Source organism: Oryzias melastigma, linkage group LG10 (assembly GCF_002922805.2).
Source record: "Oryzias melastigma strain HK-1 linkage group LG10, ASM292280v2, whole genome shotgun sequence".
NCBI lineage: Eukaryota > Metazoa > Chordata > Actinopteri > Beloniformes > Adrianichthyidae > Oryzias > Oryzias melastigma.
The window spans coordinates 7,329,641-7,347,269 of NC_050521.1; the positions used below are offsets into that span (position 1 = coordinate 7,329,641).

General features: G+C 38.4%; 1 protein-coding gene across 7 annotated transcripts in view; it reads right to left on the minus strand.

Moving 5' to 3' along the window:
• Positions 1-17,629, minus strand: part of atp8a1 (ATPase phospholipid transporting 8A1) — a 122,804-nt gene that overhangs the window by 27,714 nt on the left and 77,461 nt on the right. For all 7 annotated transcript variants that reach the window (XM_024283096.2, XM_024283094.2, XM_024283095.2 and 4 more), the window contains 4 exons: positions 17,128-17,311; positions 13,387-13,497; positions 6,253-6,327; positions 3,845-3,967 (listed from right to left, as the gene is read on the minus strand). In XM_024283096.2, the coding sequence (XP_024138864.1) occupies positions 3,845-3,967; positions 6,253-6,327; positions 13,387-13,497; positions 17,128-17,311 (493 nt within the window). The remainder of the gene's footprint in view (positions 1-3,844; positions 3,968-6,252; positions 6,328-13,386; positions 13,498-17,127; positions 17,312-17,629) is intronic.

Consider the following 17,629-nt stretch of genomic DNA (forward strand, 5'->3'; position numbering starts at 1 on the left):
TGCTTTTGCAGTGTAGATACAAGGATCTGTTTTTAAACAAGAAAACGGAACAAAGTCACATTTTTAAACAAACCAAGGAAAAAATGTGGCCTAAACTTGATATAATGCTCTCTAAACATCTCCTAAAAGCTAAACTGTGGCTTCTAAGGTCAACACAACGGAAAAAGATTCTTTTAAGGGCCGAACTGACACCCACCTGCAAAAACTGAAATGTAATAAAGTAAACAGACACTTGTTTAAAAATGGGTAATAATTTATAGTCAAATTCTTTAAGAAGCTTTACTAACACACTAACAAACATTAATAATGTGTTTATATGGTGTCAGTAAGACATTTATTACCACAATAAGCCCAATAAAGTTTATGAACATAGTAAGATTCATTAACATCTAAAGTCAGAACATTGTCTACTAAGGCCATTTATTAAACTATTTACAAGCTTAACAAATGTATTAACTTTCTTTATCAACATTATGTTGAGCGTTTTGCAGCACCTCATCTAAAATGTTAACAAAAAAAGTTTCATTTTCTTTCTTGCAAGAAAATAATCGTCTCAAGGAAGTTTTTCAATAGCAAAAAGTGACTAGAACTTTTTTCTTAAAATAAGAATTCTTTTTCTAATACGATTTTTTTAGAAAATAAAAATAAAAATCTTTTCTTACCATATTGGCAGATTTTTTTTAATTAACTAAAGAAAATCTACAAACGAAGTACAGATTTTTTACTTATTTCTAAGGGTTCTGTTTGTGTACTTTGAGAGTTACTCTATTAAGATCTAACTTCAATTTTTTACATTTTCTGTAAACAAAAGAGGTGGAAATTATAGTAAGGAAGGAAGAGCATCACACCTACACGTTATACTGCTCTAATCCTTCCATTTGAGAGCTTAAATATACTCTGACCTCAGTGGCACAACCTTCTCACCTTTTCTACACACCAAACACATCTCCATACCAGCCACCCCCATCCCGCGTTACCTCACCCTCACAATGTGTACACAAAACCAGTGCGCAGCGAGCGAGGGGTGGCCGCAAGCAATCCCCCCCTCGCCCCGCCCCGCCTCGGTTTTCACGGTCAAATCGATGGTAAATTATCTTAATAAATTATCTCCCGCAGAGGGCTCACTGGTGTTTCCCCTCAAACCTACACACAAAAAAGTGGCTTTTTCAATACAAAAATCACAGATGAACACGTTCGTTTCTCGCAGTGAAATCTGTCCTCTGAGGTGGCGTGTGAATCTGTCTTCCCTGTTGTCCGAGCTGGTTGCTAAGGATCCCCTCTGAATGAATGTGTGGTTTGTCCTCTGTAGATTTGGCCCTTTGTGAAACTCCTAATTGCCAAAGAAAGCAAGTCATATGAAAGTCAGTAATTAATATACAGACAAATGTTTTCCAGAGCTGCCCACGCCTTCCCTTTTCTTTATGAAGGGGTGTGGTAAGAAGACCTCCAGAGAAATAAAGGTGACGAATAAGAAGTGACCTTTTTTTTCTGTGTCCAGCTGATGTCATTTTATGTGGGGGACTCGCAGCTGAAAGAGCCACAAAGCTCAAGCCTGTAGTCCCACACCCGGAGACCCCCACTCCCCTCTCAACACAAACAGCTTTAATTGACAAAGACAGTATCTGCTGTGTACAAAAGAGCAGGGCGTTCGGAAAGACGGGCTCCGAGGGGCCAAATTCCTGCCGGATTTTCTCGCCTCGCTTCAGGGCAGCTGCAAGGAAAATATCTTGGGAAAGGAGCGGACAAGCCAGCAAAAACAACTTGCTGAACTGCTGTAGTCATCATTTATGGCTCTTGGAAAATGTGGCCCAAACAAAATTCTGCTTCGTTTACATCAAACTTTTAGATTAAAATTAAAGTGATCCCTGCCTGGCAGGAAAATCTGGAGGTCTTCAAAGGAAACGAGTGAAGAAAATAAGAAGAACTTGTAAAAAGTTTCACCTGCGTGCTTCAGTGTCTCTCATCTGCAATTTCATGGGTGTTCAAGAGTATGAAATCAAACCTTGTAAAATGTATTTCTATGTATTTATGTTAAATGTGGTTGCCAAGGCAATGTTCTGTAATTGTAATTTATTTAGTGTCTGTCTCCACTTACCTACTGAGCTGAAGAATGTTAAATAATCCCTTTTTATTTTGGATTACTAAGAAAATATACAGTAACTTCATGATTTTTAAAGGGTACCAAACAGTGAAGATGGAGGCCGACTCCACCCATAGCCGAAATGTGAAAATCCAGTCAGAGGGGCGGGGCTTGAGAACAAGACTTTTACCATTAATGTAGCTGCAGATCATGACGTGGGACTTAAATATTTTGACCAATCTCAAAATTATTTATTTATTTATTTTTTTTTGAGGACCAATCACAAAATTCAACTGAAATACCTCGTTTCAACCTGTAGGGGGGCAGCGCACAGACGGTTTTTAACTATATTTTCTAAGGCTGGATCAATAAAAGCGATTAATAGATTTGAATCAATTTAAGCGTAAAAAAATAAATAGATTCATAAAAAATATACATCGATTTAGCACATTAAGGTAATGACCGCTAGCTTGATCCTAACGTTTAATGGAATTTCTCATAGGACGGCTAATGCTAACGTTCAGTCGACCTAAACATGCAATGCTGACTAAATGAACATCTTTATAAAATCACAGGTATGAATTTTCCAAACTGTTTTAAGGAAACATTTTTTAAAGTAACTATTTGTGGTCTAAAACATCATTTTTTTCCTCATACTTTTTTCTTTTTCTGGAATGGTATCAGATTAATACAGATATATTCGTATATTCATATAGTAGATTTTAATGCATTTCTAAACAAATGTGTATAAATGTAAGAAGTCAAAATTGAATTGAAGAATTGAAAGAATCGAAAATAAATTGGAATTAAATTGATTCAAGTTTCTGAGAATATAATCGAATTGTTAATGGAAATTATAATCGATTCCCAGCCCTAACATTTTCAAGAATTAAACAAGTTTATTTTAATTTGACAAAAATTTGGCCATGAACAACAGACAGGACTTTCAAAGGCCCATTTATAGAGGTCAACAGCCAAAAAAACGTTGATTTAGGGTTTGGTTACTCTTTAAAGTCATTGACTATTTTAGTTAAAAGCTACAAATACAAAGTGAAAGATTTGATTTAGTTCCTGAACCCGGATGTGAAGCTGGTGTTGGTTGATCGATGCGGTCCGGGTTAAATGTGATCCGATAGCCTCACTTTGAGAACAAATGTCTCCTTTACTTAAACAAATTGCGCGATTTTCCGCGACCAATGCGGACACAAAATGAGAGCACGCTCCCCATTCCTTCCTTGGAGCCATTCTTTCCGCTGCATCCCCAAAACCATCTGACCTTCCCTGCCCCTGACCACCATGGCCAATCTGTCTTTAATCCACCACCATGTGGAGCTAACCAGGTCACCACGCCTTTGAAGAGGGTCTGGGAGTCTCTAGCTCACCATGGAGAAAGGAGAAGACAACTTTATTATCAGTGAGGGAAGGCGAAAAGAGTCCCCACACCAAGACACAACAGGTCAAACCAGGATGTGATTAGAGAGCCTGTAATTCCAGCCGTCACATCGCTGAGACTCGCCAATAACTCAGCCCCTCTCAGCTACACAACTGGAACATCTTCTTTTATTAGCATGAAGTTGATTGTTTTCAGGACATGAAACTTTTGACCTTTTGCATCATTTGATGAAAATGTCTTCCCGGCATCAACTGCCAATGCAAAACGCTTTTGTTTCATATATAGGAAAAAGGCAATCAACATAAAAAAAGACAAAACTGTACCAATGGAAAGCAGAAACACCAAAACTTCTGATTAAAAAAGTGGATTACCTTGGTATTAAAACCCATTGCATTCTGGGAGGTTTTGTACAGCTCCGGGTACTTCAGCATGTTCTCTTTTCGACACGATCGCTCAAATATTCCCAAAGTTAGAGGAGGCAAAGCAGTGAAGATCTACAGAGCAAGACAGATGCAAACATAGATATTAATGATTGTAATCAAACATTTTCATTTAAACCACTGAAATCAATGGGATTCAAATACTGTATGTTTTAATGTTATGCTGCCTCTATTGAGCATTTTCACTACTTTTTCTGTCAATACTGCAACAATTTTGCTTCTTTTGTTTGTCCTTTTGGGGTTTTGGTTGTTGAAATCCACAGATGTTACTACTTTCTCTTCCTGATATGCTTTAATTTTTTTCTTTTTTTTTTAAATCTGAGGACTAGGAGAAAAGTAGAATGGTATTTAAGTCAGACTATGGTCTAAAGTGGTATTATATTGTTCTGGGCTGCAGCTGGTGAGAGGAGTGATGCCATTGTGTGACTAGGGGCCTCTATGGGTCAATTGAGGTGGGATCCCCACAGTCCATCTGGAGGGGGGACTGTGCAGGCCTCAAGTCTGCAGGGCCTGCAGGCTACAGGACATGCTCCACTGGGTTCCTTTCTTATTTACAGCCGGCCCCAGCAAGATCTCTATTGAGGGATGGATTTACTCCACTGACTCTAATATGCTATCACTCAGCCAGAGGAATTTGTCTAGTTTTGGAAAAAGTCTACACACTGTTAAAGTGTCAGTAGTTGTCACACACCTGAGTGAGTGAAACTCGTTCTCTGCATTTGACCTAACCCTTGAGGCAGTGATGAGAAACAGGTGTGGCTGTGCTCTGGAACCTTTTGGTGATTTAACCTCTGAATCCAATGGATTGGGAAAAAATGGTTCACAACATTGGAATTGGCTGATAATTGCATTAAAGGAAAGGATTGTAGTTCTGCCTTAACTCTACAATTATCAGCAGGTCTGCAAAAATCTGGGTTATTTGAATTCTGAGAAAGAAACAACAAATTCAAATGTTATAAAGCAGCTGTTCATATATTTATTTAACTCTAGTAACTATACAATTGGAAAACTGGTGTCATTTCTTTAATACAGAAAAAACAAAAGGGTTCAAATTGTGTATTATGGTTACTGGTACGATCAACCTGTTAGAACATTACGTTTCCATAACTCAACCTTTGAAGTATAGAACATAGGACCAATAATCCCTATTGTAAAGTGCAGTTAGATGCTGCAGGGATTCAAACCCTTCCCACTCGTATTTGGATAGTTTTAACAAGATATTTTTTAATGGAGTTTAAAACCTTTTGGGTTATTTGTAAGCATAGATTTTCATATAAAATGACTAATAAGTAAAGAAATTTGAGTGTTTTTTTTTTAATGTTTAGTTTATTTCTAACTTGTATAATTTAAAAATATATACAGATTTTTATGAAGGGTGAAATATTGAAAGTTATTTACATTTCAAGTTCATTTATTCTACAATAATATTCCTGCTTGTTTTTATGCAAAGTTATGTTAAAAAAAACACGTTTATAGTTTTAAAGGTTAAAAAATGTAGTTTTTGTGAGTTCAATAAATGTTCAGCCCTTGACCAAAGGTGTGTTTTGGTTTTCAGCATCCTGTATATAGCATACAAATAGTTGGATCTCAATTTTAACTATTTTTTTCTCTTTTTACTTTTTTTGCAGTAAAAAACAACACTTACTTTTAGAAATTGAATGTTCTGGACAGTTTTAGGTTAACTGTGGAATTATAGCACAATACATATATATATTTAAAAATATAAAGCTGGGGTTATTCTAAAAAGGGTGATTTTATGCATTATACCACACTCTTAATGGGGCATATTGCAAAGTGTAAAAAAAAAACTTAAAAAGGCCCCAGAGTACTAAGAGTTAGACAATATTTGAGAAACATTTCACATTCTTTCAACTATTATTTTATATCCTTATATAATCTTTATTTAAAATTTTTGTTTTTAGCATTTATGAGAAGCCTGCAGATTTTTTTGGGTGCTAGTTTCCTCTGTGTGATAAATGTGGAAAAAAACTAAATATAATCAGTCCCACTGTAATACCTCATGCGACTTCCAACAGCAGCAAACACTTGTCCCAGCCTGCCAATTGTTTTTATGATTCTTATGATTCTTATGTTGCTTTACTCACACCTCGCTCACAAGAAAAGCTGTTGTTTTTCCACATTCAGCTCATACTTTAGCACACAGGGGGAGTATGGCTGTGAATGCGGGTCATAAATAAATAGGAACCTTTTCGGGATGTTACTGCCATACATGAACGATAAATAAATAAAAACTAAGAGCTGTTTTGTGGGAGACTATTTCAAACATGAATGTAAAGCAACGTCAGTTCATTAGAGAACAAAAGTTTCCCAGTACTCACCACGTTGTACAGGCCAATGCACCAGCGCTCAAACAGAATCTGACCAGAGAAACCGTTGACGAACGCAAACCAGATCTGAGGAGACACAAAGGAATTGGATCAGTGCAGTAAAGTTAGATAACACAATGCAATTTGAAGAACTATAATTCATCATTTTAGTTGAAAACCACAATGACAACAACAGGCTATTGCTCCAAATATTCTCAATTTTTTTCTAAGGTTGCTGAAATATGCAAAGTATTTCAGCATGGTTTTGACAGTGAAGGATTTTCTCAAAACACATGAAGAAGTGCCCCATAGATTCTGAAGTTTAGATGTAATTGTTCTTTCAATATCTGCTTTCCATTAGCAATAGCGAGAATGAGTGGTAACCATTATCATATTTGGGCCCCACAATGTGTACAAACTAAAAAAATCCCCTTTTCTGTCTCCCTGCTTTCTTGCCGGGGTTCAGGCTGGTAGGAGAGCAGGACCCGCTCACATAACACACACAGACCACAGGGGGAACCGCCACAGCAGAGATACAATTATGATCCACAATATTCTAACTGTGATGCATCCTGCAACTGAGGCCGTTTGAGTGATGTAATGTGGAGAAAATAATAGTTTCAGTGTTTCATTTTGGGAAATTGAAGGAACTACAATAAATCAGAATGAGACATATAAAAAAAGAATAATTTGAAAAACAATGTCTAGCAGTGCAGATGTTTGTTGAAAAAAACATTGTTTTTACCCATTTCATAAATTATGAGTTATTATTCATCTATCTTTCTTTTTAACCATACATCTATCTATCCATCCAGTACATCCATCCATAAAACCATCCATCCATCCGTCCATCCATCTGTGGATCAATTTATCCATACATCCATCCATGGATCCATTCATACATCCAGTACATCTGTCCATAAATCCATCCATCCTTACATCCATCTGGACACTCGTACATCCATCCATCCATCCATCCATCCATCCATCCATGGTTAAGGAATGCAGCTAGATTTTATCTAAAAACTAATTATACCTCTGAAATTTAGAAGGAACCTCTCAAATCCAAATGAAATTCATATTGGATTACATTCATTTATCTAAGTTTTCCACAAAAATACACAACTTGAAGTTGCCAACACGTTGTGAATAAACACCTGAAAGTCACAGTGTTCTGGTCTGACACTGTGGGCGAGGACAGACGCCAAAATGGTCAATAGAGTATAAGGGGTGCTGTGTTTTGGCAATGGTCTACCAAGAATTTCCTCGCTTCATTAAACATCATTATGAAGGCATGAACTGCTACAAGTTCTCAGAGAAGGACAAAGCCGGCTGGATGGCCCCACCCGCTACTGCCACCATCCACACACCAATCCACCTTCTACCCTCTGCTTGTAAATCCTGACTGTTTGCATGGAAACTGATGGCAGGGGGCAGTTTCATGTCTGTGAGCCCAGACCCCATTCTTTAGATCTTCACATCAACCTCATCATCAGGTCAGATCCTCAACCCCATCAGGTGCACTTAACCAGGATTTTACCCCCCAACATTTTTAAACCACTGCGGGATGTTCTAATGAACACACAATCACTACATTCACAGCAGAGCGACAGAGCCAAAGCTGTGAATGTGAATTAGTTTAGAGACTCATTCAGACGCGGTTACTGAGGGGTTTTCTGTTGATGAAGCCCAAGTCATGAGGCAGGTTCAAACCATTAGCATAGCTTAAGCAGTGGTAACGAGAAGCTAGTGAGTGGGTCAAAATGCTGAATTAATTACAGATCTGTTCACTGAGAGTCTTTGGACTCATATAGTGTTAAAAAGACTCCTATTCATAGTGTGGCGTAGCTGCTTCTCTGTGAGTGTTTGGACCTAGTCCTTGGGGTCCCAATGGTTCCTCTCTTTCTCCATCTCTTGAGAGACAGATGCATTGATTTGCTCATTAGAGGAAGAACCAGGCAGGAGTTTTCTTTCCTCTTTCTTCTCCTCTTTGAGTGCCACTCAGTGGAGAGGCGTGGCTGGCCTCTCTCCCCGACTGCACTTTGTGAAAACAGTGATGGAGGGAAGCGGCAGCTGAAAACAGAAGGAATGGGCCAGGGCAAGCCAGTAAAAAGGCTTGAATATTCATCAGCAGAGGAGAAATCACCGATTCTAAGGCTGCTTTAAGGTTGGCAGTGTTGTGTAGATGTGGCAGGGTGATCGGGGGGTGAACGACAATTGTCCACAACAATGTGAGTCCTGATACTCGTCTAAGCAAGACAGCCCCAGAAAATGATATACAAAGCAAGAAAAGAACAAAGTATAAGATTAAAAGCGGGCTGATAAATACGCTGGAAATATGTTGAGCTACAAACAGCTGATGTTAAGTCTTGAGATGCCTGGACAGGCCTCCAACTGGTTGGCAAGTTTTCTCTGCTCTTCCAAGCCGTCTCCGGCGAATGAGCTTTCATGTAATTGCCTCATAAATGCTACTTGTCCATCACCCTCCTCCCCTTCATCCCATAGCACCATGCAACATGCCAATCAAGCAGAAGTGGTCGGCTGCATGTGAATCGTGTTGCTATGGCTCCTCTGACAAAGCCTTCGAAGGCTAAATTCCACCAGTACGATCCTTTTCATGGCCTTACAAAGTCTGTTAAGAAGTTTAAGAGAGTCAAAGTTACTAAAAAGGACAACAGTGTTTTAATGTTAGATCATTTTGCTTAAAAATTCTCTTATGTCAAGAACCATCTTGTTAAAGTCCCATTTCTTGTCAAAAACGTCAAAAAATCTATTAAAAGAAATGCCACAACCAAGAGCTAAAAGAAACTTTCTTAAAAAGTCCGACCCGTCAATCATCCACTGAAGACAGACTTTCCTTTTTTATAATAAACCCTCAATGAATCAAATATAATCCCGTTCCACTAAGACTTCAAAACCAAGCTTACGTTGAAAATCTCCAACAATAGTCACAGAGATTGTGACTTTCTGCAACCAAAAAGCCAGGAAGTTGAATAGAAGGAGAATAAAAGACGCTTTAACGCAGTCTCCCAGCTCTGGCGTTAAACACGCTAAAGGGGACAATGGCAGCAAAAATTCCCATCAATATCCAAGATTCTCTCCATGCAAGGCTGGGCAAAAAGTTGAAGAGAAAAACACGAGTATTCAAAAGTAAACCTATTAGTGGAACACATGCTGCTTTTGCTCAGATGTCTGGTCAGCAGCATGTTACATGTCAGGGTCTGTCACAGGGGGGATCTGGAATAGTCAAGAGGCCAAGCGGTATAGAAATGTTCCTTTATTCGGCCTCAGCTGAATGAAGGCGCACGATGGGGGGGGGTTGGTTTTTAGAGAGGAACAAAAGGTGAACAGGAAGGACGTTCACCACAAACAGAGCAAGTCCAGCTCTGGACGATGTTTCAGTTCGACACTAAAACTCTAGAAAGAGATCTACTTTAAAGTCCCACTCTGATCATTTCCTGATAGCCGGGTTACCGTATTAAAAGTAAAACCAAAATACCCGTGATGCTTTCTAGGACATAGTTTCTGCAAAGCGGCAGGAGTTTGTTAGAAATGAACTCTGATGTGTGGGCAAGGAGGAAGTATTTTTACATCTTACTCTGATTCACAATGATTAGAATAAAGAAATACTCATAAGTGCAATTAATATTCTATATAAATGTCCTCTATCATGAGGAAAACACCACAAGAACACGTTAATGACACAATTTTCGTAGGAGACAATGCCCTGGGGGGGGGCTGTTCAGCTCAGCTCCAAAAGCCACGCCCCCTTAGAGGAGATATTGGAAACGGGCTTCAGATCAACATGAAAAATGGCTTTTTAGGACATTTAGGTTGTGGGATTTTGGTTAAAAATTTCATAGTCAAACACTACTGGGAACATTTAGTTATTTTCTTGGCCGCTTTGTCCCTTTCCAGGTCGCGGGGGTGCCGGAGCCCAACCCAGCTACCGATGGGTGAAGGCGGGGTACACCCTGGACAGGTTGCCAGTCTGTTGCAGGGCCTCAATCACACACCTATTAACAATCACTTTTACACAGAGGGGCAATTTAGAGTAACGAGTTAACCCATGAAGCATGTTTTTGGATGGTGGGAGGAAGTCGGAGTCCCAGGAGAAAACCCACGAATGCACTACTGGGTATGCTTTTTTTTTTTAAATTAAAAAGAATTGTCATAGGGGGATCTTAAACAGCTCCTGTATTTGGTTCAACAATGAACCGGACTGAGTTCTTTTTTTTAACACACACAAGAAAAGATCAAACATAACATGGGCACTCATGCTGGGTGATATGACAATACATATTGTATGGGCGATAGAAAATTCTGTATTGTGCCATTTCTCTTTATTGTTTTATTTTTGTTTATTTTTATTGCTGAACTTTTGTGCAAAAATGTGTGTTCCTACTAAGAAACTAGAATTTTTTCTCATTTGTGAGGATTCAGTTACACATTACTCAAAAATAAAAGTCAGGGAAAAGTAAGTAACTACATTTTAGTCATTTTTTTTTCTGAGAATAATTGAACATTTACTTAATTGTGATATATCTCGATATATATCGTTATCGTGACATAAAATAATGGATATCATGATATACAATTTTTTCCATATAGCCCAGCACTATTGGCCAGCATTTCTTAACCCTTGTGCTACAAGGCATGTTTACATTAAAAGTGGGGTCATCTGGACCCTACAAGACAGCTGCTCAACTTTTTTCTTCTAGGATTTTTTATCTTCCTTGTTGTCTGTGGCAGACATAGAATCCTGTCCATCTTTGTCATGGGAGGGATCACACATCAATATAAGGGCAGGGTCATCTGGACCCCATAAGAGAGGACGAGGGTTAAACATGAAATAAGTGAAGTTTTCACGTAAAACCAGAAATATTTAACTAATGTCACAATGATTAAATATGCTGAAAATATAACTCAGTCTATTGCTATTTCATGTACCTGACTGGTATTTCACCTTCTCTGATGGTGTGCAGAATAAGTAACAAAATGTTATGAACTGTCTGAATTAAAAATGAAACTAATAAAAGCTTCTTCTCTCACTTCAGTCACAAGCAGACGAGCTGGAATGCTGAAGGTAGCCAGCTGATTTTTCATGGATCATAAAGTGGATTGAGGATGAAAAAAGACATGAGCGGTCAGATGTCATCGAGTAGGATTAACAAAGGAGTCGTTTTTTCTAAACGATCATATTTCAGATACAGATTATGTGTGGAATGTAACCTTCTCACGAGAGAAGACACACTGGCAGAAAATAAATCAGTTTTTTTTCATACTACAATCCCACTTGTCTTTTTTATTTATTCGTTGCAATAAAAAAAAAAGAAAAGAAGTCTCTGTACAGTTTAAACACAAGACAAGTGTAAGTACATTATGTTGATATGACAATACCTCCAAAATCTATTGTCAGGATAAGTGGACAGCATGTACTGATGCTCCACAGGTTCAAAATACTGTTTTTTTTTTTACTTGACTAACACTAAAAGAGTGTTGGGACCATGTTAACTTGGTCAATCAAAGATATGAAAGTTCTGTAAATCTTATAAAGTTGCATTTATCAAAAGAAGAGAAAAGGATCCACCCAAACAAATGACATCAGTTTTACTTCAAAATTATAGCAGAAAACAATGAAAGTGTTAAATTTATGGTAAAGAAATAAATCAGGCTTACATGGCTGGAGCATTAAACTGTAAACTGTAAAGGCGTCAGTGTTACTGACGTGTTTATTGTGATGTCAAGATCTTTAGTGGAAAATACAAGCAAGTCTATTACAATTAAGACAAACAATACCGAGACAAAAAGACTCTCTAAGTTTAAGGTTTTTAGCCATAAATTTCCAATGTGAAATAAGATATTAAAAATGATCAAACACTCTGAGACACAGGGTGATTAACTGCTCAGTAGGACCAGAGTTAAAATCCCTCCCATGACTGGGACAGAGCTTAAGTTGACCGTCTATAGATAAAAACATCTGAACTCCAGCAGTGCTGAAAGGAAGCACTTAAACTGCCTGGATACTCTTGGTTACAGCTCCGAGGCAGCTATCTGCAGCTATCTGCTATCTGTCAAATACCACTGAAGCGTGTGCTCACCATCAAACCCACACTGAAGGAGGAGGACCGCTTAGCACACAGGCTGCATTTGCAGATTTCACGGCAGATAGTTATGATTGTTGCGGCCTAAAACGGCTGATGTTGTGGCAGCTTTTGTGAAAAGTTGTGATGTTTTCAAATTTATTTTTTTAAAGCACCAAAAAACGTTAATTATAAAATAATTTTCACATTTTTAGTTCCAGCTCTTTTGATTATGACATGTTGTCTAGGAAAATACCACCGCATCACCACATACAATGTAGTTGTACTTTCATTTAACATAAACAGAACTGTGAAACCCCAAATGAAGTTTTGGTCCTCCCTGCTCACAATAACCCAAATATTTGTGTATTGATTTAAACATACTTTAGCATAAAGCAACATTTTGCAGGGAAAAATTACAAAATTAAAAAACAAAACAGCCTGAGTTGATTAAGCCTCAGATCTCCATATTCTCCACAGAATCTTCCTCTTTATTTATTTCAAAAGCAGCACTGCTGAGTCACTGGTAGATGGAAACGAGGCTTTCAGGAGCTGATCTGGTTCCTTCTGTCAGTAATGATCTGCTCTGTTTTGGAGAAGGTTCTCTCAGGTGTCTGTACAGGTTTGTTGTTGGGGTGGTATATATGAAGTCATTTTCATGCAGACTCTCTTCTTTGTATCATCAATAGACCATTTTCACATGACGTCAGACATCACCGGTCACATGCATTCACTCCCCTTCACTTTTGCTCACAACTGTATCTGATCTGTGGGATCTCCTGTTTTTACAATTATCCCTTAAAATACCCCGTAGAACAACAAGTACATTTATCCTGGGAAGCGATTAAAATGTGTGTGGGCAATGCAGCGATGTGCATCTTTGCTGAAGGTTTTAAATGTGGCCAACGTGAATTTCTATCGGCTTTTGGGCTTGATTGCGCAAATAACGTCAGCCAAAATAGATCAGGTCACCTTTTAGTATTTATGTAAAAGTGTGTCAGAGTGTTCAGTTGTCAGCTTTGCTGTTCAGTGTAGTAGGACCTCTCTTTCCTATGAGGCTCACCTCAATAATGTAGAGAACAATGTTCTTGTAGAAGCAGTACAGGATACACTTGGCCACGCGGTTGTAATTCCAGGCTCCATGGACGAGCAGCAGATTCTTCAAGTACTTGAACTGTGTGGGAGAGAGAACATGGAGGGAAATGACATGATGAATGAAGAGCACATGTCCCAGTACAGTGGATTGTGTAATTATTGCTGATAATCAGAGATCAGTGTTGAAACATTAAAGCAGTAAGAGGAACTTAAGGTTAAAGAACATTTATTTTATCATTTCCCTGCAGAGGAGCAGAGGAGTGATGAGGCACTTTAGTCATATCTCTCTCCAACACATTCCAGAAAATCTCAGCACAGACTGTGGGGCCAAGATCTCAGCTACTGCAATTAGAGAGTTTGTACAGAAGTGAGTGGTAAATGGCTTCAAAATTATGATATTATGTAGGGTTACTTATAAACACATTTTTTTTATCTGATCGGTGTAATAACAACTTAAAGCAAAATATAATTAATAAATGTTTGTGGAGACATGGGTCCTGCACTTTAAACTTTATTAAATATTAAGGCTACGCTGAAACAAATAATACTACTTTGATTTATTTTCCTGGTTTTCTGGTTCTTTTTTTACAACCAAACTTTATGCCACCATTAAGGGGCCATACCATGACTTTCGTTAGTCTTTCAGAGTAAACTATATCCACATATATAATCATATATTACCTATGGAACTCTAAAAAACAAATTATTAAGATAATATTAGTTATTTTTATGAACTCCTTTTATACCTGGGAGTAAAACGACTTGATCTCTGAGGCTCCGCCTTTTCGTTCCTTAAGGGGGCCACCCACTTCATGACGCCAACCAAATGAACATTTCAGGATTTATTGAAATGAAGACATATAATACCCATATCAAATATCCTCTTTGCTTTCATGCGGATCTATTTACCTTTCTGCCGTTGCTCAATAATCCACGTTTAAAGCAGTTCTCCCAATTCGTCCCTTGCTTTTCCTGCCAGGAAATGGCCTGCTCCCTCAAACATCCCCCGTCTGCTTACAGCAGGAGTGTCAAACTCAATCGCACAAGGGGCCAAAACCAAAACACACCTTAGGTCACGGGCTGATCAAGATAAACATTTATTGAACACTCTAAAACTACATTTTAAAACTTTAAAAACAAAGCTTTTTAACATCATTATGAACTAGATATATAGCATTACCTGCGATAATGCTAGTGTGAATGCTGTAAGCTGAATTTGGCTGCTTATGATGCTAGTGCTCATAAATGAAGATGCTGAAATTGATAACGAAAAAAAAAACGCAGATAGTTAGAAAACACTGAAGATGATAGCCAGCAAAATTATTAGCTAAATACCAAAGTAACCTAAGAAATAAAATAAAATAAAAAACTTCGGTTAGCCAAAACAGCTAGCATGTACCTGAAAAAAATAGCAAAACTTCAAAATAGCCTAAAAAATGAAAAAAAAGCCTAAATTAGCCAAACCAGCTAGGATGTAGCTGAAATATTAGCTTAACTCCAAACAGACTAATAAACTTAAAAAGAAAAGCCTAAATTAGCCGCAAAGTTAGCTGATCGTCGCTAGCTCGAGCTGCTAGCTTGGTAGAGAAAGTGTTTGTGTTAGCTTGGGGGCGGAGCAGACTCTTCCTGAAAGGGTCTGTTTCATGTTGTGACATCAGCTCGTGGGAACCTGCTCGCTTTTGTGGATATGGGAGGGGCTGCTGTTGAGAGTGCAGGTTTTTAGAGGATTACTCAGAAATGTGTGAATGGATCAAAATACAGATCTGGGGTTCTTTATAGTGAGGATTGAACTGTATAACACATTTAAAAGCTCAAAAAGTTGATTTTTCATGTTATGGGGCTCCTTTAAGGTTAGGCTGTTTCACAATAAAAGCTCAAGAAGTTGATTTTTCATGTTATGGGGCTCCTTTAAGGTTAGGCTGTTTCACAATTTGATTTCTTTTTTGCTTGAATAGTTTGGTTTAAAGCCCCTCATCTTTGAATCTATTATAAAATAGCTCCCAGTGGTCTTTTAATTATATTTTTTTATGTTTTTGTCAAAATTTAAAAAACCTGTAGTTTTTCCAGGGAATAGTTTCTGCAGAGCGGCAGGAGTTCTTTAGAAATTTGTCTCTAAGTTGTGTGTGTGTTTGTGTGTGTGGGAGCAACCCCGCCCCCTCTTACCCTCCCCATTGTGAAATGGAGCAGGGAGCTTGTGGTAATTGCTTGGTATTGTATTTTCTACGTCACAAAAGAGGCCCTCTTTAAAATGACATCTTTTGTCTGCTTCTGATTCACATTTGAAGAAAGAAATACTCAGAAATGTACATTTGAGTGTAACTTACTGATTTTATGCCCTCCATCATCAGAATAATACCACAATAAAAGCTAAAAACTCCAAAAACATGATATTCATTCAACCCTAAAAGGACTTTCTTAGAGGAAAAAACAAGTTACAATTTGGAGTTTTATTTTGAAATGCTCATGGAAACAGGGATGCATCAGGACAGTTGGCCTCGAACAGGATCTAGAGATGAAAGGTGCAGGCTCAGAGTTTATTTATTGTAACAATAGTGGGGTATCTCCTTTGGTGTCTTTTGGATTACTTTTGTGACATGTAACACAGAGAACAACAGTGTAGTGTAAAGTCTCGGGGACTCATCAATAGTGATTTAGTCATCTCAGTTAATACAAAGCAAGAGTGTATAAGGGATTTAGAAAATGATCTGCACCAAAGAAGAAAAACAAAAAGAAAAGTTGGCCAACATGAGAGCATTTACGGGACACATGGATTTGTAGATATTGAAGAATTCTACTGTTTTTTTAGAGCAAAATATGAGTTTTCATTGAAAGCTTTGATTATGTTGAGAGGAGTGGGCACATGTTTGTGTTACCCTGGCGAGGGTGAATCAAACATGTAAAAACGGAGCAAAGCTGATGACAGACAGACAGCAGAAGGGCCTCGACCTGAAGCCTCTTAACTCCACACTTACTGCGGCAGATAACAGAGTTCTTATGGACAAAATCACAGAAATGTAAGAATCCTGCAACATGAAGGAGTTCATCTGACACCCATCATCACCTCCCCACAATACAAGCACGGGGTAAGAAAGAACATGATTGAAACTACTTTTTACAAACACAGTCTTTAAAGAATCTCATAGAATTAGAAAAGCGAAGAAGAAAGCGTGCCGCCGTTTTCCCATACTCCGAAGCCTCTCGGCTGTAACGGAGACAAGGCACACGGAGCTTTGTGCTGTTTAACGCAGCGATGAACGGGAACTGCTCGCTTTTGTTGGGAAAAACGGATCACATATCGACGCATAGTTTCAGACAAAATGGTTACTAGGACCTAAATCCGTGTTTTAGTAACAGTTTGCCCCAGTCTGTTTGTGAACGGTGATGTTGGGAGTCGGGTGTCAACAGGTGCTTGTTTTACAGGTGTAACACCACTTCACTGTGTAAGCTCAGGCTCCTCCTGACAAATGAACCATTGTGACTCAGAACAATGTGGCAAGCTATCAACTGCACATCATCGCTCTGAAAGGACAGTGACAGGAGGGACGCTGCTATGCCGCACTGAGGAAAGGCACATGGTCAAGTTTGTGAAAAACGTAACTTATATCATGTTGAAAACTAGTCCCACAGCTACTTGAAAAAGCTACACAAGTCAAAATGCTTCTAGAAAAGTCTGTTTGGCCACAAATCAAGACCAGCTCATCCCTCTCACCTGAGCAATGGAGTAGTCTGAGGAGTTGGCGGCCTGCAGACCCTCGTTCCCAGAGATTCCCACCCCAACATGAGCCGTCTGGATCATTCCCACGTCGTTGGCACCATCGCCAATGGCGAGCGTGATCACCTTCACCTGCTTCTTTACCATCTCAACCACCTCTGACTTCTGGAGAGGAGAGACTCTGAAAGAGAGAGGAAACTGTCAAACCTAACACAAAGAAATTCTGTCAAAGAAACAAACTTTGTTTTCTTGTTATAATGAGATAGTGGATCTCGTTATAACAAGAAAACGATTAAAAAAGTAGGGCCTTCTGTAAACTTATGCTTATTTCTAACTTTTATAATTTTGGCGAAATATATTTTTATGGAGGGTAAAATATTGAAAGTTATTTAAGGTTTAAGTTGATTTATTCTGAAATAATATTCCTGCCTTTTTATTATTCATGGGTATGTCGAAAATTATGTTTTAAGAGTTTTAAAAATTTAGCTTTAGTGTGTTA